General features: G+C 36.7%; 1 protein-coding gene across 1 annotated transcript in view; it reads right to left on the reverse strand.

The window, feature by feature from the left end:
• Nucleotides 1–23207, reverse strand: part of CaBP1 (Protein disulfide-isomerase A6 homolog CaBP1) — a 52003-nt gene extending 28796 nt beyond the window's left edge. The window contains exons 1-2 of the mRNA XM_081755548.1: nucleotides 22869–23207; nucleotides 3122–3318 (exon numbers count right to left, since the gene is read on the reverse strand). Coding sequence (XP_081611674.1) covers nucleotides 3122–3318; nucleotides 22869–22908 — 237 coding nt within the window. The 5' untranslated portion in view covers nucleotides 22909–23207. The remainder of the gene's footprint in view (nucleotides 1–3121; nucleotides 3319–22868) is intronic.
• Nucleotides 23208–25054: the final 1847 nt, after the last annotated feature.

Here is a 25054-nt window from a genome sequence, read left to right on the forward strand (position 1 = left end):
TCCCTTCGGACGCACCCCTCGCTAGAGCTCGGACCCTCCAGCTTAGCCCAGCCGTGACTGGGTTAGATAGCATTTGTGCTTTTTAGTGGCCTACTAGCACAGGTGCATTGCAGTTTTTATGCATATATCCGGATGCCGTATTTACTTGCAAATCCTAGAAGAATTTTAATTTTTCAACAATCATGATGGTACCCTTGAAATTTAACTATGTCATTTGACATATTTTTCATGTCGGCCAGCGCAAATCATTTAGTAAACAATAAGAAGGAATTTTTGAAAAAACTGTAATTTTTGAACAATTATTTCGAGTGGTGCGGCAAAAGTAAACCTACACGAGAAATATTCCTAAAAATGTGCTTAAAACATTATATCGAGCTTCACATGAAAGGCAGTAGCGCGTTTCCAACTTATTCGATGAATTGTAACTACACATTCAATAAATGAGCTGACAAATACAGAAGATAACATGCAGTTTGACAAGCTGGCGGCAAAGTAGAAATTTAAACAATACACGAATTTTATGGTACATATAATTATGTATTTCCAGCAAAATGTCTATTTCATTGGTGCATATAGGCTACAACTCATACAGCTAACCTTTGCAGAGATTTATAATATGGTAGCAAAATAATAATAAATTAAAAAAAAAAAAATAGTTAGGGCCAATGACTAAAATTTTAAGTTCCTAAGTGAGAGATCATCTGTACTAAGTATATCACACGAAGAAATTTGTTTCGTGACCTGATGGGTAATGTGAGAAACTTGGGGAATTATTCCGATATGGATTGCATCACCGCAAAGCAATATTTATCACTTTGTTAGCATTCCTTGTATGTACAATTTCTTGAAAATTGCTTCCGAATGATCTCCTTAGACGTTGTGTTAGCAAACGAAGGAAGTGAGTAATCATCTTGGTTACACCCACCAGCTACAACACAGCGAAAGTAATTGTGCCTGCAAACAATCCTTTGTATTGCTTCAATTGCAACAAACTGTTACTTATTTCATTCATTCCTGTTTAAAAAAGAAATGGTAACAAGTCGGTACAGATAATATTGAACTGTTTCGATATTACTCCCCTAAAGTTGCACGAGAATAAGTATATTCACTGCACGAAATAGCTATTAGGTAACTCTCGTAAACGTATTTCTACAATCTTGTTGAAATGTGAATTCGCATTACTAACTCAAAAAAAATTTATATCCACATTACGTTTAATTAGTCCCTTCAAGAACTCAAATGGGTTTCATTTTATTGTATGTCCATTCAATAATGTTTTATTTCGTTTTAATAATTTTTTCACGATTTCTCCAATGCTGAGGGGAAAAGGGGAATTTTTAAACAGCATTACCATCTTGTACAGCACAAAATTCTCAGGTTTTATAAAGTACCGAATATCTCGGTAAGTACTTGACTTATCAATTTCAAATAAACGTGACAATGCTCCTTATGACATGCTGATTTGCTCTATGAGTTTTAAACCATACTGTACTAGGGATCTTTTCCAACTTATTGTACTATTTACAAACTCAACTTTTCTCTCTTCTGTTGTGGCAACATTGTTTAACTGATCCTTCTAAACTTGAAGTCATTTTAAAGAGTTCTTTCCAGTATTTAATTTAATGTGCACAAATAGTTACTACTTCATTCCTTGTGTGTGTTAAAGGCGTTTAAATTTGACACATACTTAACGTTATTTCTCAAAGTATGCAACACTGATCTACGAGTGTCATCTCTTTCATCTTTGTTTAGATTGCTGATTCGAATTATATATATATATACAAAGTACACATAGAAAAGAAGTATCATTAAGATGTATAGTGAGATTTTATATTTATCAAGTTTTGTGTTGCTAAGCCAGTATACCTGAATGATTTTGATTTGCAGTTTTAACAACTGCTCACTTAAAAAGATTATAATATTAACACATTTAAATAGAAACCATCTTGCTTCGTACAGGTTGTTAAATGACAAATCACTGAATCTAACCTTTTGTGTTTAACCCAGAGCTAAGTAAGAACTAACAAAAACCTGAAGAAAAAGAATTCGTAACATTAATGAGAAACAAGCAAAAAGGCTAATACTCACCGCCCAGATATCTGAATTCTCTGTGTAATATAGAATTTCATGCTAATACTCACCGCCCAGATATCTGAATTCTCTGTGTAATATAGAATTTCATTCCTATTCTATCTTATAGAGAATTACCCACTTCATTCTATACAAAAGTGTCTACTTCCTTCTTCCTAGATCGAAATATAGAATAAGCGGGTGCCAATGTGTGTCCCACGAAACACGGATGGGACTTCACAGATTCCCTCTGCGCGAAAAGGTAATTCCATATTTTCATGTGTACAATAGAACATGAATGCTAAAATGGTATTTTAATTACGAATACAGCTTTATATGCACGTACAAAAGTATCATAAAACCCAATTTTACCTAATAAAACTCGAGGTGGGTTTCTTAAAAAAAGAAACTGGTAAAAAAAAAAAAAAAACCTATTATATACATTATCTGCTATTACTTCGTACCTCCGTGTTTCATTGAATATCTCCTCCCTTTCTGGGAACATCATTAGTACCATTATTATTATTACTGTATAATCAGATCCCTAGTTTTACATCTCTTGCTGTACTATAAGTTCTGTTTTCTTTAGAGAACACTTACTGCAAAGTAGTCAGTGACTTAATTTCGACTCTTGAGTATCCTTAACAAGATTGTCCTCGCATTTTACGTCAATTCACAGTTTTTGCATAAACACTATTCATATTAATAATATCTATGCGGAATTCCACAATAGGTCTTTAATTTATGCTCCATGTTGTTGTTCCTCAAAATATGGAGGGTCAAGATGAACCATTTTTCTTATGAACATGTACCCTATAACTTCTATAAATAGACAATTAACTGTTAATTATATTTCCAAATCAACTTAGAAGAAAAACCTTTCACGCTATTTCCCACCCTCTCCCATAAAACTTCGTCAAAAGGAGGAAATTATTCAGCATAGCAACAAAATTATCACACGAGAAAGCGAAAGTATATACAACTAAGGAAGTTACACTTAAAATTACCATTTATTTTTCGTCTTAAAACAAATAAAAATACGATAACCCACCTTCAAAGCTTTTGCAACTTTCTTGTATTCAGGAGCAAGTGCCTGACAATGACCACACCACGGCGCATAAAATTCCACTATCCACACACTATCACTCTTTGTGACTAGTCTATCAAAATTTGAATCAGTCAAGTCTACTACATCATCCGATGGACTATAAAGACCACACACACAGGACACGTACGTAAGCAAAACACCTGCAAAGTTAAGAGAAAAAGGCATTGTAGTTTGTAAAGAAATAATTATATGATTATTAAACCGCGCACTCTTATAGTACAGTGGAAACATCGTTCTACGATTAACCTTGTGATATGGATTACGCTGGACGACAAAATATCTGCATTAAATGAATATTCTACAGTCTCTCTGCGTCAACACTTTCTGGCTGACTAATGTCCATACACCTTATATTCACTCGAATTACCTCTAGCCTCTTCTTTTCTTCCTTAAGTAGTATTCGTTTTATTTCCATACTCCTACATCTTATACAACTATTATTAGTTTTCCAATATTTCATACGGTTAACTCACGAAACTAATTCCTACATTTATTAAAATGTTAATTTTTAAAAATCTTTTAAAATTCCAAATACTTTCTTTTATTTAGTTCACGTAGTTATTTACAAAGATTTTTTTAAAACGATTAAAATGTTCAGTTTTATTCAAACTGACATTTTAAAGGCAACTCATCATCAGAGCTGCACTACTTTAGAGAATTGTTGTAGAATAATCGCTTTGGTATAATACTGTTGCACTGTAAAAGACAGAAAAGGCAGAGAAGGTTAAAATCATCATCATAGGTATTCTGCCTTTATTGGCAGGTCACTTGCCGCAGCTGGGAAGCTTCCATGCTCCACGGTCCTCCGCTAACCTTTTCGTCTTCGCGTATGATCTTTCTGTTTTAATATCATCCATTAATTGTAGTCTCCTTCGCCCCATCCCTCTCTTTCCCGCCACCATACCCTCTAGGACGTCCCTCATGAAACAATCTATTCATAGGCAATGTCCTAACCAGTTTCTCTTCCTCTTCCTAATAATATCTAAAAGTGTTCTTTTCTCACCCACCATTTCTACCACTCTCTCATTCGTTTTCCGCTCTACCCAACTAATTCTTTCCATTCTTCTCCACACCCACATTTTGAAGGCTTCCAGTCGATTTTCGTCACCTTTACGTAATGTCCACATTTCCGCCCCATACAGTACAACACTCCACACGAAGCTTTTAATGAGTCTTTTTCTCAACTCTTTATTCAAGGTCCCACAAAACCAGGGTTTGAAAAAACCCGTTTTTTTAAAAAAAAAGCCCAACCCACCTGGGCCCATGTGGGTTTTTTCGGGTATTTTCAGGTTTAATCGGGTTTTTTCGAAATATTTCAATGTCTTTGGAGTAAAAATGTTAAAATGTGATTTATATTTCAAGATTATCATTGTCATAACTTGCAACAATTTTCTATTCACTGCTGTTTTGAAAAAATGGCCGCCATTTTGAAATTTTACGTTAGATCGCCGCCAAAATATATACAGCTAATTTAGAGTGTCTCGTGCTTATATTCTAAAAATTTCAACTTAAAAGACCGAAAATTGCACTTTGTAGCGTGGATACCCGCTATATTTTTTTAAAGACACCACTTTGAAATTGTACGTTGGTATGCCGCCAAAATCTGTACAGAAAATTTAGTGTGTCTCGTGTTTGTACCCTGAAAATTTAAACTTAAAACATCGAAGGTGGTACCTTGTAGTATGTGTGGTACAGGCAGACGATCGAACAAATGAAGATCGAATCATCCCAGAAGCCTCACTGACGTTTGCCAAATATGAACACCAAATATATTAATTTAACAGCGTAAAATAATTGGTTTTATTTGAAGGTCATTTTCAATATTTTGTGCGTTCAATTAGGTGAAATTCCCGAGCATTTGTTGCAAGACGTTTCTTTCCAGAAAATTAATTTAAAACAATTAACAAAGATATAATTCATATTTTATCTTCCAGTGTAAAATAAAATAGTTTTATTGTTGAAGTATTCAGTTCCGATGCTTTGTGCGTTCAATTGCGGGAATTTCCCGAGCATTTCTTTCGCGACTTTTTTCCCCCTCGAAAATGCAGCTTTCTTTACTGTATATCGAAACTTCCACTAGTACGGACGTTTGAATTCAGCACTTCAAGTAGTAAGTGTTACGTAGCTTTCGGAACTCGGAGCATTAAGCTTCTTAAATTTGACAAGAATTTTCACGCTATTGTTGGTGTTGATTCTAAAGAACGCTTATTTGAAGAGTACCAACAAATAACTGAACTAAACTGTTATTGTTGGAAAACTAAATTTTACTGAAGAATACTTGTGCTACCATCAAAGGTAAGAAATAATACTAATAGTTTTACTAAAGCACTACATATTTACTGGTAGTACCGGCACATATGGTTTTAAACTCGTCAAACGTAGGGGAGACCGGGGCACATTGTCACAAGGAGCATGTTGTCACAGTGGCAATTCTGAAAAAAGCGAAAACATTAGCGCGCCGGTGCTGCTTTCTTGTTTACTTACTAGATGCCACTACTAACTGTACTCGATTGGAGATACGTGGCAACAACGGTGCTGCGTTAGTTGAACTTTGTTTTCAGTGCCGGAATGTAAATTTTCCGAGCCCTGAAATTGCTGTTTTGTGTGTTCGTGAAAGCGGTAGAAACAAATATTTTTGTGTGTGTTATGTAGGTTACAAATAGAGCTTCATAATGTGCTACTTTGAATGCACCTAATCTTGTCGTTTGGTATAGATATTTTGTAAAAAGAGTAAGGGCGACGCGTGGGGCATGTTGTCACTGTAACAATGTGCCCCACTGTGTGTTCTGTATAATACAAACGATAGGGTTATCTCTGTTTCGCAGACAATGAGAATATATATATATACACACACACACACACACAAAAAAAAAAAAAAAAAAAAAAAAAAAAAAAAAAAAAAAAAAAAGAGGAAAGCACCACCAATGGAAGATCTACTGGTTGCAGCAAGAGCTATGAAAAGAAATAACCCCATATCAATACGTAGGCCTAAAGCTGCTAAAGAATTTCATGTCAACTACAGAACATTGGCAAGATTTTGTGCACGTGTTACAGATGGCGAACTACAATTCGGCCAATGCTCATTTATATTGGGTTACTCTTCGTAATACTAGGAAGAATTACTAGTATCATACCAAAACAAGCTTAGCACATATAATTTGGACTCACTACAAAAGAGGTTCGCTATTTGGCTTACAACTATGCAAAAGCGCTAGGATTGAAATGCCCAGAGTCGTGGAATGAAAAGGCCATTGCTGGCCCAGACTGGTATCCGGTATTTCTGAAAAGACATGGTGATCTTGCTATAAGAATTCCCCAAGCAAATAGTTTTGCACCTATAAACAATGTCAACGAAGGTCCAAAGAAGACTACGATTTTTCCTCAGAGGACGACGGTATATTTGTTTAGTTTATGGCGATCCATACAGTGCGAGTACATGTAGCGATAAGTGGATTCAGTGCATTCGATGTACGGAATCGGCCTACGAAAACAGAGGGAAGCAGAACTTGTTTTACGTGTGTATTAACTGTAATTACGAGTAGAGTACCATACGATGACCTCCAGGTATGGTACTTTTTAGAAGCAAAAGGATAAACATTTTCAAAATAGTTTGCGGTGCGTACTAATAAAACGCAACTAAACTTCGTAATAATATTTACTCCTCTTCTAGCTATACAGTAGTCCTATCAGAGAAATTCTTTACAGTTCATAAACTACAATCAGAAACAACTTAAATACAATTGGCTAATTTTGCGTTGGCCTATTGGAGATGTACGCTATGATATGATAATTTCGTCATTTTGTTATGACCTTTCAGTTTGTAGTTTTGATTCCTTAGCTATGAGTTAGTTCTGTTTCCATGGCAGTTTTGGTTTTCCTACAAAGCTTGATGTAATAATAAATCTTTTAGGTTGAGAAAATATAAGCTACATGTCCTCCTACTTTCTTTCCTATTTAACTAATATAGTTTCTCCTTTCATTTAATTATGTTTTGATTCTCTTTCAGACGCTAAGTATTTAATGCTGGTAACATTTACAGTCTTTTTGCATTAGTAATAGTTGCATTAATAATATCTACCAATTTCTGGAAAGTGCCACAAGAATAACATGTGACAATTTGCCCCATATATTGTGACAACTTACCCCGCATATGGGGTACATTGTCACAACTGTATTGATCATAAAACATAGTACATAAGTCCAGTTCAGAGCGAGTTACATTGGACAGAGAAATATATGCTATGCACAAGATAACAAAGTATGTGTATACTAAAAATTATAATTTTCGGCTTTACACGAACATCACAAGAAAATTGTGACAATGTTCCCCGGTCTTCCCTATGAGGGATAACGTCCCTCGGCATAGCCGAGTCGGTGAGCACACTATTTACGGAAAGTATTTTCTAAAATATAAAATTGCATTGTTTTCAAATAGGCTATAAGCATAATCAATACATTAATTTGTTATATAATTATCTCAAGCTAAGGTAAGGTTTTTTTCATTTATTCAGTGCATTCAGAACTTTATAAACGTCTTATGTAGAATGTTGTTGTATATCTTAACGTGAAAGCATTTAATTCGCCCGAGGAAAGTCCAAAATTTGATAAAAATCACTTTCAATGTGATCAACTTAGTTGTAGCAATAATATATTAACAAAAAGCTCAAAAACCCAGGTGGGTTTTAAGGTGGGTTTTTTCAGGTGGGTTCAACCCGAAAAAACCTGGTGGGTTTTTTCGGGCTGGGCCCACTTGGGCAAACCCTGCACAAAACAGACTTTTCTTCCTCCTAAAGGCTTCTTTCGCCATTCCTATCCTTGCTTTTATTTCACATTCGCATTTCATGCCATTACTAAGAATACTACCCAGGTATCGAAAACTATTCACTTGTTCTATTTTCTCCCCTCCTACTTTTATATTTGACACAGACCCCTTCGTTCCAATCACCATGGCTTTTGTCTTTCTAACATTTATTTTCATCCCATATTCTTCAAAGCCCTTTCTCATTTTTTCTAACATTTTATTGATTTTCTTTTCAGATTGTGCAACAAGCGTCATATCGTCTGCAAATCTTATGCATCTAATCATTCTACCTCCTACCGAAATGCCATCATCATGTAGGCTCTTTTTCACTATCTTTTCTAGATAGACATTAAATAGTGTTGGCGAGAGGCAGCATCCTTGTCGAACTCCCCTTCCAGTTGTACTCTCTTCCGTCAGTTCTTCCCCTATCCTAACACTTACTTGTTGGTTCATGTATAAGTTTCTTATGAGTCTTCTATCTTTCCATTCCAACCCTATCTTTGTTAGAACTACCAACAACAATTCCCAATTCACGCGGTCAAAAGCCTTTTCTAGATCAATAAACACAACATACACCTCTTTCCCTTTTTCTATAAATCTTTTACCGATCGCCCTTAATAATCCAATTGCATCTCTTGTGCCCTTGCCTCTTCTGAACCCGAATTGCTCCTCCTCAACATCTTTATTTGTTCTTCCATATAACCTTCTGTTCAGTATTCGGAGCAGAATTTTAGCTGCATGAGATATGAGACTAATAGTTCTATAATCCTCACATCTCTTTGGGTTCGATTTCTTAGCCATCGGTATCATGATCGTTTTCAGAAAGTCTTTTGGCCATTCTCCTGTTTCATATATTTCATTGCATAGTCGGAACAATTCTTTCTTTCCCTTGTCTCCTATGTTTTTAATGAATTCGAAGGTTAAAAAATAAATAAATAAAGATGACGGGTAAAGATAAAATGATATGAGAAAACAGCAACTGACTGCACAATTTGTTATAAAAGAAAAACCTCTTGTAATAATTAGCCAGGAGGTAATGTACCTAAAACGGAAGATAGACTGTCTTGCTGATATGCTTTATAAAAAAGCAGTAGCCCGATTGTCACCAGTAACCCTTACCATACGTAGTCCTACTTGTTTGATGAAATTGAGACATTTGAGGCCCCAGGTGGCGCTCGATTCAATGGTTATGTTCACGAACATACGGTGTATATCTATCGAGTAGATTTTTATATTTTCTTCTTTTCTCGCATTCCCTGAGGGCTGCAATAGCTCCTTCTAGTGACGAAGAAAGAGTAAAGTTGGATGACGCGAGCAGGTGAAATCCCAGTGATCTCCCTCCCCCCTCTTCCATGGTATCAGAGTCATGCCATCTGGTCTTTTGCCGTCAGATCGGTTATATCCCGCTGGTTCACGAACAGATGGGATTTCCGCCGATGTGAGTGCTCTCCAGATTATGTCATTCACGTTGGAATGTCTTACATGTGTTCCGGAGCTACTTATGCAAGAGAGACTGTGTAGGTCATTCTGTTTGAATGATGTACCACATTTAGAGTCGTTGTATGATTCACAGATGTCTACTTCTGGCGAAGTGCAACTGCAATACAGAAACTTTCGTTTGAAAGGTGCAACGCAGTTCTAGGGTGAATGATGGTAATGCAGCACCTGAAATTGGAGATGAGGAGGCGAAAAGCCTGGCCTTGTCCTCTTGATTGTCTGCTTCTTGTAGCAACACTAACTGATGTAATTTGATGATCGAGTTGTCCCAAATTGATTGTAATAAACTTTTACTCGTTATTTTACGAGGATTTAAACCAGCTAAGATTACACCAGCTACATATGCAGTTTTGGACATCAGATCCAATACAAGACTTATCTTCCCAATTGAGTAGTATCTCAATGGTATGCCGGGATTCATAGAACGACGTTCAAAGCGTAGGATGCGCCAAATCGATAGCTCGACGAAAACCAAGTCCTGCGGAATCAACTAAAAGGGAGGCCTGTATCCATACTTTACTATTTGAAATGAAATTGAAGTTTTTATGATTGGTTATTGAGCGTATGGAACACTTTATAATAATATTTACTAACTCCACATAAATAATACTTCTTTCATATGTTTTAAAGTTAATATTGCAAGTGCTTCCAACGGGCACTTATCTTTAGAACTTAAGTACCACTATGTTCCCCAACTAACAGTACACCTTCGAACAAGATTCTGTTCCCGTGCACAAGGCACGGTCAATACACGAGCCTATGGATCAACGTCCCAGACTTAATCGCCACATCAGATTGGCCCTCTAGCAGCCCGGATCTGAACCCACTTGACTACAAACTGTAGTCAAGTGTTTCAATCAATGGCCTACAGGAAGAGACTGCCTAATTGGACTCCCTGAGACACTTCCTGGTCAAAGCAACCCATGACTTCTCCATTTAGTCCAGTCAATGAGTGCTCAACAGAGGGGTGTAGAGTACATGAAATATGCGAGAGTTTTACTTCAGGACTTTGTTAGAAGTAGTTAGTAAGTAAATATACCAAAAGTCTCCGCCCCTGGGAGGTGAGCTTAAGGAGGGAGGGGAAGGAAGATGCCATTTTTGAGTTTTTCGACTATATCTCGGAAACGGTGGATTCTTCAAAAAATATGTTCCAAATGAAAATGAAAGCTGATTAAATTCCCTATAAAATTGTTTCCATACATATTGGTCGAATTTCCAACGGTTTTCGAGATATACGTTATTGAAAATCAATCATTTTCGAAGAAATCATTTTTACCTAACTCTTTTTGTCAAACATTTGCTTCTAGTGCCTCCCACGATCATTTCTCAGAAAAATTTACAAAGACGAAGTTGTAGAGCATTAAATTACCTTCAATTTGATATACACTTTTGTTACTTTATCTTCAACCAATCAAAAGTTACAGAATTCGATGGACCAGGAGTTGGTATTTCCACAGTGACAAAGAAAAAAAAAAGTCACTCGTCAAAGTAAGCATAGAGAGGGGTGATGGCAATAGTTCCTCTTTAGAGGGTTTGGACACCCTTCTCATTCATATTGAATGTCGAAAAAATTACACCCAGACCTCAATCCATCAAGGCTCATTTAAAGAGAAAGGCACTTTCAACGTCCTCTGGACCACCTGAGCCTGCAACTTTGAGGTCCAAAAACTGTAAATTCGATTTCAAAACAAAGTGTTTCTTTTGTGCCGAAACTGTTGAGGGTGAGCAAAAGAAGCCTAAGGAGAGACGTAGGAAGATATTTTCAGTTACTAATATCACAAAAGGGCGGCAGAAAACTGACATACAAGTAACTGTTATGGATGCTGCTCGAGCTAGACATGACAAATGGGGAGAAGAAGTGATGGGTCGTCTTTCCTCCGTAAATGATTTGGTTGCGGAGGAGACTGTGTATCACGATGAATGTCGGTTGGACTTTGTGAGGCCGTTATACCATAAACCCTCAACATCCACGTCTGAAGACCATGTTTCAAACGCAATGGAACAGGTTATTGACTTACTGGAGGGAAATAGTGACTGTCAGTTTACCGTAAACGAAATTATGGGCGCTATTGCTGGGAAGAAACTTGAGTGGAGAACTATCAAAACAGATCTGTTGAAGTATGAGGATCGCATAATCGTGATCCCAGGATCCAACAGATTCAAGGTACCAATAATTTGTTTTAGAGACACCGGATATAAATTGCTAATCAACACTTGGTATGATAAGAAGGAAAGAATAATGAGGAAGAAGAGGGATTGAGGATCGTCCGAAAAGCTGCTGAGATAATAAGGCAAGATATTCAGAGTGTAGTGTACAATTGTAACTCTTACCCGCCAAGAGAACTTCTTGAAGGATGCTGATACTCTCTCCCAATACCTTTCTCGAGGAGGTTATGTTAAAAAAGACCACGAAAACTGAGGAATCAAGGAAGAAGTGTGTTGCTATTGGACACGCAATCACATCAGTTGTCAGACCTCGTACCTTCTTGTCACCAATGCTGACAGGCATCTCCCTTCTGCTCCACAGGAAATACGCCTCAAAGAACTTGATTGATCTTCTAGCACGTCTTGGTTTCAGCTCATCGTACTACGAAGCACAAAAATTGGAATTGTCTGCGATTGCCCACGGTCAGCTAACCTACAAGCCAGCTGCATTTAACCAACTCGTTTTTGATATCGTGCATCTCAATGTTTGCACCATAGACGGGCTTAATACCTTCCACGCTATGGGTGGGATCAAATGTGTCACTCCATCCAAACATGTTGAAAGAGGTAAACAAATACCAAGACTGAACACGATGCCCACGTGTGCTGAAACTGGAAAGCTCGGAATCAGGGTTTGCTGGTTTAAACTAGCTGGTTAAAAAAAAAAGTTTAAACAAACAAAAAAAAAAAAAAAAAAAAAAAAAAAAAAAAAAAAAAAAAAAAAAAACGAAAAATGTGCTTTAAATCGTGTGAACTTCATGGTGACGTTTCCACATATGAAACCATCCGCATTACGTTTATCTACTTTTCACCTTTTAATGAAGGGGTCCCGTGTTCAATTCTCGGTCGAACCACAACCCATCTTTCAAGTGTAAACCAAGTAGCGATTCGAGGTGTCCCTCTAAGCGAAAGTCTTCTCCGTGATAACCTTGGTATTTCATAAGGATGTTAAGCCTAAACATACGAAATGAAACCAAATTATATATTTCTGCTTGAATGAATGCCTGTTGTTTTATAAAGAAGCCAAGGTTGCTTAAATATGTTGATAGAAATTGGCAAAATTTATCAACTGCCTACGTAGCTTCCAACATCAGCTTGGATTTGACTTTGTTTTAATTTTATTGAGTGATATCTACATACCAAATTTGTAATTTAATACCTCAGTTTTAGCGTAGTGATTATGATACGTTGACCTTAAAATTTTACATACAAATACATTTAAAGTAATAACAGGATTTTCCCAATGGCTAAGGCGGGAGTTTCCCGATTTATATATAATTCTGTATAATGTTTTTACTTGCATAACTGTTTATCTTTTTGTCCTTCTGAAATGACTCTTGACAATTATATTAACAAGTAGGCCTATGTAAAGATCAGTACAACGTATTTTTTATCAGGAGTCCTTTGTGAGTGAGTCAGCAACAAGGTGATCGGAACTTTTACTTTTAAAAACGGGATGCATACGAATCGGCGACGGGAGGGGGGGGAAGGGGACTTTCACATTGCATTTTGGGACTCAGCAGTATTTTCAATTTACAAAATACACAAGTAAGAATGATAACACAGCATTTCTAACTTAAGTACTACCCAAAAATACTTTTAACTACTTCAACACTCAGAATTATCACTTGATTCCCACTTGAACCACAGAACACTCAATTCTCATTTGAATATTCAGAAGTTCTAGGCACGGCTGAACCTTCCCAATGAGCGTTAGTACGGAAGAGTGTAGAATTAACATTGTCCATTTATATTTTGAATAATAATTACGGGATACCTGGGTCATGTTTGCTTAAAAACGGAACATTTAAGCGTCCCGTTTGAGAATCAGAAAAACGGGACAACGGTTGAAAATAAGGAACTGTCCCGGCTAAAACAGGACGTCTGGTCACCTTGGTCAGCAATCGCATTTGTGACCAATTAGTCCCGGTTTCGTGTCCAGATGGACAATTTTTCTTGGATGTAAGCCGAGAAGCGGTTTGGATTCCGCTTTAAGCTTATGTGACCCTTTCCAGCATAACCTTGTTGTTGCATAATAACGTCAAGGCGAAACAAACTAATTTCTGTCCATATCTAATATAAATACATAGAGTAAATTATTTAAACAAAAAAAAAAAAAAAAAAGGTTTTTGCCAACCCTGCTCGGAATTATTCCCCTAGAAACATACACAGCGATGAAAGGAGGTCTACAAAATGTGGCTGTGGCACCCACTGATATACCAGAAGAGCCACCACATAACATCCTGTGGTTCGTTGCAAAAAAGCAAGGTCTTGCAAACCCTGAATGGAAGGGGTACATGCATTGTATAACAAGAGGAAAGCCAAGTGAAAAGGGTCGAGTGATTGCCCTTCCTTTCATAAATCCCCCCGTCAGAATATGACACAGTTTATACAGTGCTGCACTATGCATGTAAGTTGTGTGACGAAATAGATCAAAAGCATGTTTTCGTAACTTTTGATCAACCACTCTATTGGAAAACCAAGGATATTGTTGCGGGTGCCCAGCTATCCAGTTGTGTTGTACGTCTCGGAGGGTTTCATCTGCTGATGTCATTTATGGGATGTATAGGGTACCTCATGATGGGAGCTGGTTTGAAATAAGTTTTATCCACAATTTATGCTCCATTATCGGTGGACAAAATGATGAATGGGCATGCCTTTGTCAGAGCAATACGGGGTCATTTTCTTTTGAAAATGCCTTATCAAATATGATATTAGACGAATTAGAACTCTTTGAGGAAGAGCAGACGTGCATCAACACCCTTACGTCAGATTTCCTCCACGAGCCTCCGTCACTGAATTCTTTGAATCAAAACAAATTACTCGAATTAGTGGCTATCAAATTTGGAGAAGCGATGAACAGGATCAGCAACAAAGGACCCACTGCAATGCTATGGATCCAATACTTTAAAATGATGAAATTGATATAGGACTACATCCATGCAGAGAGGTCTGGCGATTTCCTTGCTCGCCTGAATTGCTGTAAGCGAGTGATACCCTATTTTCACGCTGCTGGACACTTCCCCTATGCCAAGTCTTGCCACTTATATGTACAGGATATGGAAAGCCTCTATACTCTGTTGACACCAGAGGGGTACGAGAAGTTCATGAACAAAGGCTACTTTACTATGAGAAGGAATGACCAGTTCTGGTCCGGCATATGGTCAGACATAACCATCGAGACAACCTTAACGCGGTCATTCAAAAGCCGAGGTGGAATGACCCGTGGTAGAGGTATGACAGATAGTGCTCTCAGTAAATGGGTAATTGGGATGACTGTAACTCAAGACATATGTGCTTCACTCGAAGAATATTGTGATGTTTTGTTTTCATCAATTGAGCAGCACAAGGATTTTGGAGAAGCTCGCCAAAGTCGAAATGCAAGTGACATTGCCAAGCTTACACAATGGGTTGATAATCACCCTCCTTTTCTGAGGACCGAGAAAATCTTGTCAATCGCGACAGGAATCATAGGTGATAATACAGTCTTTTGTCATGATGCAGTTACAATAAGCAAACGAGCAATGGCAAAAATGGAAAACTTGCCATTGACAAATATCAAACTGACACGAAAAGATTGCGCACTTCCTCTTTCCTCAATGAATTCGACAATCAAGACTGACAATGAAAAAGTTACCGTGGATTCATTCTTGCTTTTTCAGCGAATCTCCATCACCAAGAAATCGGACGAGGATTTGAGGATTTATATGCAGTATGAATTGTCGCCCTACTCCCTGGCATTATTTAACGAAAGTGGAATGAGGAAGTGCAGGAAGTCAGCACTATACAAATTGTTTAAGGAAATTGATAAGGACGTTGATTTAACTACCTCTGAATTTGTTGTTGATGGGGGATTCCTAGTCCACAAAGTTGTTTGGCAAAAAGAGACAACTGTATCAACCATTTGTGATGGTTACGTTAAATTTCTGAAGACCCATTATAATGGGAGAGGTTGTACAGTGGTTTTTGATGGGTACACCGACACATCAGGGAGCACACAAGCTGCTGAACAGAGTCGGCGATATAGGCTCAGGAGATGTGTGGCCATCAATGTCAGTTTGGAAAGTGAAATGAAATTCAAACAAGAGGATTTCCTTTCCAACTTTTATAATAAGAGTCAGCTGATAAACCTGCTGGTCGTGCAGCTGCAGAAAACTGGGATAAATACGCTCCAAGCTTCAGATGATGCTGACGTCGATATTGTGAAGACAATTATCAACAAATCGCAAAATTCCTCGGAAGCTGTTATTGGAGAGGACGTCGACTTGGCTGTTCTCTTGGTAGCCAAAACCCCAACTGGTCGTGACATTCTGCTGGTAAAACCTAGAAGAGGAAAGGTCATCAAGACTACTATATATTTCTCACAACAGCTGCAGCAGGAGTTGAAAATCAAGGACAATTCCTATTTGCTATTCTTACATGCATTCACAGGCTGTGACTCAACATCCGCAGCGAATCGCAAGTGTAAAGTGGGTTTTGTCAAAATGTACCAGGAGTCCAAAATCATACAACGTGCAGCTGAAGTATTTACCAGCAGTTCTTCTTCCCCTGACTCCATTGAGATAGCTGGAATCATGACTACTCTCTCATGGTATGGAACTCCAACCACAGAAAAATACTTCAACGAGTTCCGCTGCAAATCATTTATCAAAGCAGCTGCAAACATGAAGCCTTATCTCTCAACTCTCCCCCCAACTGAAGAAGCTGTTAAGCAGCATGCATTCCGGACACTATCAAGTACACCTGTGGTTAATGAGGAACCTAATGGTGGGGCGCCTAATTGGGGTTGGGAGAGAAGAAATGACCAACTAGTTCCGAAACTCTGAGTTGAATGCTGCCCCTGACAAAATTTTGAAGATTTTTTGCCGATGCACAAAAGGATGTGACAGTGGCAGGTGTGGTTGTAAAAAAGCGTCGTTAAACTGCTCTGTCGCATGCCCGAATTGCAAGGGTAGTTGCAACAACGGAGTTGGCATATTAATTCAGGAAGAAGGCGACATCGAATACTATCAGTTTATGTAAATACTTTCATTACGTGATTCGAAATAATATAAGCCACCTAGTATAATTATAAAAAAAGTGTCGTGTGTCCATTGCAAATGCCTTATTTCTATTGTTCTAGAGGAACATCGAAACTAAGCGTACATGTTAGAAATTCTATAACTTTTGATTGGTTCAAGATAAAGTAGCAAAAGTGTATTTCAAATTGAAGGAAATTTAATCACTTGCGCTGCAGGTGTCATTTTTCTGTGTGTGTGTGTGCTGTAATACCAGGTTTTCATTTACTGTTAAAAGACTGTCTAGACCGTTATGTAGGGCATAGTTATTGCATAAAGTTCAACGAATACAATTTTTTGTACAATCGCACGCACGCACGTGCGCGCGCGCACACACACACACACAGAGTGAGAGTGAGAGTGTGTGTGTGTGTGTGTTCATTTATATTAGTGATAAAAGTATTTGCATTGTGGAACATTTGTTGCTGAAAAAGTTTGATGTTCTGAAGGGATTTTATTCTGCTTCAGGTTGGCAACACTGACCGGATATATATATATATATATATATATATATATATATATATATATATATATATATATATATATATATATATTTACAAACTCGTGCCTTGCATCCACTAAAAATTTCATCATCTCCAGGATTAACAGACCCTGAATAAAGTATTCGTTTTTATGACATCCCCATGAATGTCACTGGTATTTTGCACGGAGCATTTCGTGACATCCACCTGGATGTCACTGGAACGAAGGGGTTAATACACTACAACTTCGTTTCTGAATTTTTTTTCTGAGAAACAATCGTGGAAGCAATTTTATAGGAAATTTAATTAGCTTTCATTTTCAAATGGGGCATATTTTTTCTAGGATCCACCGTTTCCAAGATATAATCGAAAAACCCAAAAATGGCATCTTTCCTACCCCCTCCCACCTTAAGCTCACTTCCCAGGGGCGGGGGACTTTTAGTACGTTTACCTACTAACTACTCCTAACAAAGTTCTGAAGTCAAAAAGTCTCACATATTCCATGCACTCTACAATATATATATTGACTGGACTAATCGACACTGTTCGTAATTCCATTGACGAGAGACTCCCAAACTCCGAGCCTACATCCAGCTCACGATGGGCATTCTGAAAATTGAATAGTGCTCTTCATGCTTCACATTTCCATGTACAATTTTGCAAAAAGATATATACAGTGTCTATGGACAGAAATATGTTTGTTTCTCCTTGATGTTGTTATGCAAAGGGGTTATGCTGGAAGGGATCACATAAATTTAAAGCGGAATCCAAACCGCTTCTCGACTTACAACCGAGAGAAACTGTTCTTCATTTGGACTTGAAACCGGGACTAATTGGCCACAAATGCGATGAGCCTTCAGATTGACTTACGAAGGACTCCTGATAGGAATACGTTGTACTGATCTTTACATACTTGTTAATATAATTATCAAGTGTCATTTCAGAAGGACAAAAAGATAAATAGTTGCACAAGTGAAACTATTATGCAGAATTATATATAAATCGCGAAACTGCCATCTTACTCATTGGGAAAATCCTGTTATTACTTTAAATGGAAAGTAATAACGACAAACTCCTGTTATTGCTTTGCACGTAAAATTTTAAGGCCAACTTATCATAATCAGTGTACTAAAACTGAGGTATTACAAATTTAGTATGTAGATATCATTCTATAAAATTAAAACAAAGTTCAATCCAAGCTAATGTTGGAAGCTAGTAGACAGTCGATAAATTTTGCCAATTTCTATCAATATATTTACACTTCTTTTTAAAATACCAGACATTCAGAAATGTACAATTTGTTTTGTTTCGTATGTTTAGGCTTAACATCCTTATGTAATATCGTGGTTATTAAGAAGACTTTTGCTAAAAGTGACACCCGAACCGCTACTTGGTTACATTTGAATGAAGGGTTGTGGTTCGACCGAGAATTGAACATGGAGCGCCTTGATTAAAAGGTGAAAAAGATATACAAACAATGCAGATGTTTTGATATGTTGAAACGTCATCATAAGTTCACACGATTTAAAGCATTTTTCCGCTATTTTTTGGTTTAAACTTTTTTTTTTTTTTTTTTTAAACAGTTGGTTTAAACCAGCCAACTCTGCTTGTAGTTAAAATAAAGTTTAATTTGAAAATGTCTTCTTGTTAGAGGATTCAACAAGACTTTTTTTTTTTTTTAATTATTTGATGTCCAGCAATCATATTGGTGTTTTGATACTATTCATACAGATTATATTTGATTTGGACTGGATGATGATATCGTACAAATAAAGAACTATTTGCAATTCCCTAAGCACAGAGGGGATATAATGGAAATTAAAAGAATCCATTAATCACCTCTTCAGTATCTCATACGTTAACCACCTTCCTCAGGTTGATAATTTGAAAGTTTAGGAGAGCCTCTTCATCTTTCAGTGGGTATTCCCTAGAAGAAGAAATCGTTCTGAACTTTTAAGTTATCGACCAAAAACCTTTCCTCACTACGACTTCTTTAAAGAATTTTATCTTGTTTGAAAAACCAGATTATCAGTAACATTTCTGTGTGTGGAATAAATCATCATCAAAGCTACATTCTTACTTACTTTGAATTTACTAGTTTATTTTTAAAAGAATGTACCAAAGAGTTAATGATGTAATTATCCAAGTTTTCTTCTATTCTCTATTTACGTTTTCGCTTGCATTGGGCTCAGGGATGAAAGCCGGTACATTTTATCTTTTTACTCAAAAAGTTCACTATTTATTTAGTTTTAAAAGTAAGGAAGTTTATTCAGCGTGATTAAGAATATAGCTTTGATAATTTATTCTACAATACAGGGATACAGTAACATGATTTTTCACACGACTTTGAAAAATATGTTATGGAAATATAAAAGCGTACACTGACATTGGAAGTACCAACATGTGAAGACCTTTATCAATAAGATGTACGTGTGGAACCTCCCTGATTCTCGAAAAAGAAAACTCACTTACGTACCCGAAATATAATTTAGTATGGTGCTTTAGCGAGTAATTACAAATATTATTAACGTTCGACGTGTATCCTATCAGATCATTGAGTGATTCCAGAAGCTATTTCTTACCCTCTAGAAAAGCTCGCAAGTCGTGCTCCACTGCTAAATATCAAACAACTCTCAAATGTTGATGGGCCTATTCTCAATTTATATTAAGATAATTTCTTTTAATTTCCTATAACGTATTATATAAAAATTCCAAGCATGTTAAGCTTAACAACAGCACTCTTCTTGATTGATAACTAAATATTCCTCCTTGTGCAAACATACAGAATACAAGTGAATACTCGCAAATCAAGGTAAGTATTAAAGGCAGCAGCACTATATACGTCATTACATGTCACCCCAAACAATCCATCTGCATACCTACAGTGATGATTGCTGTGTGACCACCAAGCCGTAAGAAAACAATCATTAAGACAGCGGAAACTATATTTTTAAAGAAGAAACTAAATTTTTGGCAATCATTACGCTTCCATAATATAAAAAGTGAAAGTGTGGACGTAGGAAACGTAGAAAAAAGCCAATACACGAAGAATTTTTTGAAAAGTAAACAATTTTTACAAGAAACAAAGAGAGTTTGTTTTTGGGTAATGTGTTACAGAAGGGTGCATCTGCCTACAAGTCAAATTTTTATTCCTTAAGAACAATTACGGCATATTTTTGGGTTTGGGGGACCAGAATTATTTTGAGTTAAAATTCCTTACTTTGTTGGTATATTTTCTGCATGTTTTGTTGGGTCAGGTTAGGTAAGGTTAGCTTCTTTGTATTGGCCCCCCAGTTCCAAAGCTTCCCACAAGTACAGTGAGATACAGACGTGTTAGGACAGAGTAGGCGAGATTCCTTTCTTCTGTAACACCTGGCCCCCACTTTCTTGTTTCCAACAGATCCTTGGCAGCCAACATTAGTGATTCCTCGTGGAAATTAACGGTTTTAAAATCGTGTCTAGCGCTGAAAATGGTTTGTCCGTGGATTGGTGACAAACATGGAATTTCAAAATTATTTACAACGCATTACGAAGGCAGCTGGCATTTCGATAGCACATATATCTTCTCGTTCTAGAGCAGGTAGTTCTCAACCCTTCCACAGGCGAACCATCAAAGCATACTAATTATTGATACCATCATAAGTCGTATGTACCACCAACAGCGGCTCGCATATCACCAGTGGTACGCGTACCACAGGTTGAGAAACCCTGTCTAGAGTGCTTGTACGCGATTATTTCCAATTTCGTATAATAGAAGCACCACGATTACTGTTCCCATCAACATTACGTGTCCTTTTTTCTTCCTTCACAACGTACGCGCTTTTTTTTTTTTTTTTTGAATGTGCACATTACTTGACAAATAAGGATTGAGTACAGGTTTCAGACAAATTGTGAAATGCTGCTTTACGAAGTACTGTTATTCTTTTATTTTTAATTCAATGTTCCACGATTACGCACCGAGGCTAAAGAAGACTTGGGCAGGGTTCTAGAACCCTGGTCCATATCCACTGAGTTGTAATGAAGTAATCAACCTGGCTACTTAACTCTCCTTCACTCGCTATCGCTCGCTCAGCGTTATTACGTGACTTGAGCATTGAACTTTGAATAAGAAAGGGGCGAACATGACTACTAACCCACCTTCATCTATGTGTGCGGACCAGCATTCTAGAACCTTCCCGAAGATTTGTGATGAATGATATGGGTCTTTATTTGAGTACCGTATACACAAGGGTAATTACAGTCTAGAACGCCTTAGACAATCATTTAACCCCCCCCAAAAAAAGGAGGGTAAGTCTTTACTTTGACTCCAACTGTGACTTTAATCGGTTCTTATAGGTTCAGTTACTTCCTGGAACTGTTTGTGCCTTTGGTGTGACGTCTTAGTTCATATTTTTCCCACTAGGTGTCTGTGTAGTCATATGATAGTTGGTTAGTGTGATGTCACATGTTCTGTGTGATGTATGTGTGTGCTGCTGTTTATGGCATGCGGGAGCGCGTAATTGAATTGGTTGAATTGAGTTAGAGAAAACCTATCATAGTTGTGGTCTAATCTGAAGATATTTTCGACGTATTGTAAAAGTGGACGTTTATTGGCTTCTTGTTTGTAATAATAGCAAGTGTGCTCGGTTTAATAAAACGACGTGTGTGCGGAAAGGAAAATTTTTGAGTAATGTTGAGTATTGTGCATGTGTTCTTGGTATCTTATTTTTTCGTGTGTGGAATCAGCAGTTATGAGTTCATTATTCATGAGATTTCTCCTATGGCGAAATGGTGAGTGTTTTCTTTTTTTAATTCATATTATTTTTATTCTTGATTTGTTTTGCATTTGAGTATTAGGCAAAGTATTTGGTTTGCTGCTGCTTGTCCTATTGTCTTGTTGAGATGTAATTTTTTTTTCTTTGTCATGCACTGATTTATGATTCGAGACGAGTGTTTTTTTTTTTAATTTTTCCCTTCTTATCTTAGCTTTATAGTAGTGGTGTGATTATTTATTATTATTTTGGATGTTTTTATGGTACTTGCGCGGGGGGTCGGGGGGCGGTAGCCCCCCATTTAGATCTCAAAATTCATAGTCACCGCTTCACCTGAATTGATGTTTAGTAACATTGTGGCCCTTGTACTTATAGTATAATTCTTAACTTCGTATAGTAACATTGTGGCCCTTGTACTTATAGTATAATTCTTAACATCGTATAGTAACATTGTGGCCCTTGTACTTATAGTATAATTCTTAACATCGTACATTACTTTCACTGTGTTAGTAATTGTAATCGATTCATGTGATCCGGTTCCGGGAGCAGTTTAGGAATGATTCCTAAACTGCTCCGGGAACCGGGTCACATGAATCGGTTGAAGTCACAGTTGGAGTCAAAGTAAAAATTTGCCAAAAGGAGTTTTTTTTAATTTGCCGGGCTATTCTTAATCTGCACCCTCATTTCCAATCTGTGGTATTTTTGAACTTAATCTGCACCGTTATTCTATCAGTATCCTATTACTATTTTTCATCCAGCAGTACTATGCAAATACTCTTAAACTATCGATAATTTCTAAACTGCTAGAATAGGAAGCATAGCTCGAGTAAAAATAAAATCAAGAAGCAATATACAATGTCGGTACATATCTTTGTATTATAGTTACTTCATACTCACCGAAAAGGAACAAAATTCTCCGACTTTCCCGGGTTTCCATTCTCAAATGATTAAGTTCTGGAATGTCTACAATTTACTGTCGGCGTAGGTTGAACAAGATACAGTATATTCACCTGACAAACGCCCAGTGTGACGTTCACATAGCAAATGCTTAACACAAGTTAGTCTGTTACAAAGACAAACACGTAGCTTTCTTCGCGTAATCTAGATTCAACACAGTTAACTATATTACCCCTAACTTACAGCCAGCACCTAACTCATTGAAAGTAATTTACATTCTGCTAACTTCATTTTAATTTGTATTGCCATCTAATTTCGGTTTTAAGATGTGTAACTAGATACACAAGTATAAAATCACTAACTGAAGTGAAGAATTCAAGTTCGTACTCCGAACGAGAGATGGCATGACAATCGCTACATGTGCATGTAGTGCTGCCATACCCAGAATAATATACTGAACCTAGGATATTTCTATTCATTTGTGTTGTGAAACGAAGTGAAATTTCTGCTTCACGTCTCGCGTTTTTGCCTTGTAATCATAATCTAAATGAATGATTAATAAATAATTAATAGAATGAAAACGTGTGAGGGAATTGAAGAACTGAAAAAATCCATGTGCGACGATTTGTTCACTACTGTCACGGACGCATTAAGATTCTTAGAGACCGCAAGCCCTTAAAAGATTTTGGTGTGTTATATAAACAATAACAAATCATTAAATAAAATGTTGTTTACCGAAGTTATACAAAATTTACAGTAAGACACAAACTAATGTTCAGTTTTGTGTTTCCATTTTATATACAGTGAAAAGCTTTCTTCTGTTTTCTTAAGTAGCAAAGTATTTGATGAGATTCTCAATAATTACAATTATTATTATTATTATTATTATTATTATTATTATTATTATTATTATTATTATTATTATTATTATTATTATTATTATTATTATTATTATTACTTCCGTCAAGAAGTTTATGCTTTTGTGTGTGTGTGTGTTTCACTGACGTTGAACACAGTGATTTATCTACACCCCCTAACACCCCCCAACACCCTCCTAAAATTTTCGAACACCCCCGGAAATAAATTCCTTACGCCCCCCCCCAACTAGGGGTGAAATATTAAAAAGATTCATTCTCGTTCTGCCTAAAGGCCCTCTAGGACTTCGTAGAAAACATTTTAAATGATCTTATCTGTAGGCAGAACGGGAATTCCTATTCTGTCTAATCCTTGGAGACAAGGAATTCTATGTTAGCACTAGCGGATCCAGAAGGATCGTTTGGATGGGGCGGTTCGCTCACTGGAAGATGACTAAAATTTTAGTTAGCAAGTATGGGACGCATACCAATCCGGGGTTGGAGGGGGGTGTAAACCTGATTCCCAGATTACATTGCGGGACCCGAATTTGTGTGTGTGTGTGTTTTTAAAAATGAAAGTATGTTCTTTCTTACGGCTTAATGAACCCGTAGATTTATTGCAGCAGTAACAAAAGAACGCAAGTGCATCCTCCCTTTCGCTGTAGGCTACCAATTAAGTAATTACTTTCATAATTTGCTTGCATAAGATTACTCTTTATATTCTTCATAAGATTGATATTAAACCACAAGGGAAACTTGTTTGGTATGTGCCATTGTATCGAATTGCATAGAAATGATGAACTTACTTTTCATACTTACTCGAAAGTTAGAAAATGTGGCATACCATTATGTTTATACGAGCTGCCCATATTATACAAATAACAACATTGTTGTCCGGAATAGACTTTTTGCAAATATTGGTACCCTTTCACTATTGATAATGAAAATATTGGTTTTCTCGGCCAGCTTAAGAACTAGTAAATAATAATAATAATAATAATAATAATAATAATAATAATAATAATAATAATAATAATAATAATAATAATAATAATAATAATAATAATAATATGTACAAACTAGATGACAATTATTCTTCTCGCAAGAAATTCTAAATATGGGGAATTTAAAAATACCATAGGAAAATTATACAGCTAAAGACAATATAGAAATATTACGAAAAAATATTATGAAAATAATTTAAAGTTAAGTACGATTTCTTTTGTCACTAGAATTCTTTATAATGATTGATACTAACAGAAAAACAGACTAATAAAGCAATATGTTAATACTGAAAAATTAGTAATTTCTCCCTATAGCCTGTGATAAGTT

Source organism: Thermobia domestica, chromosome 4 (assembly GCF_964235325.1).
Source record: "Thermobia domestica chromosome 4, izTheDome1.hap1.1, whole genome shotgun sequence".
Taxonomy (NCBI): Eukaryota; Metazoa; Arthropoda; class Insecta; order Zygentoma; family Lepismatidae; genus Thermobia; species Thermobia domestica.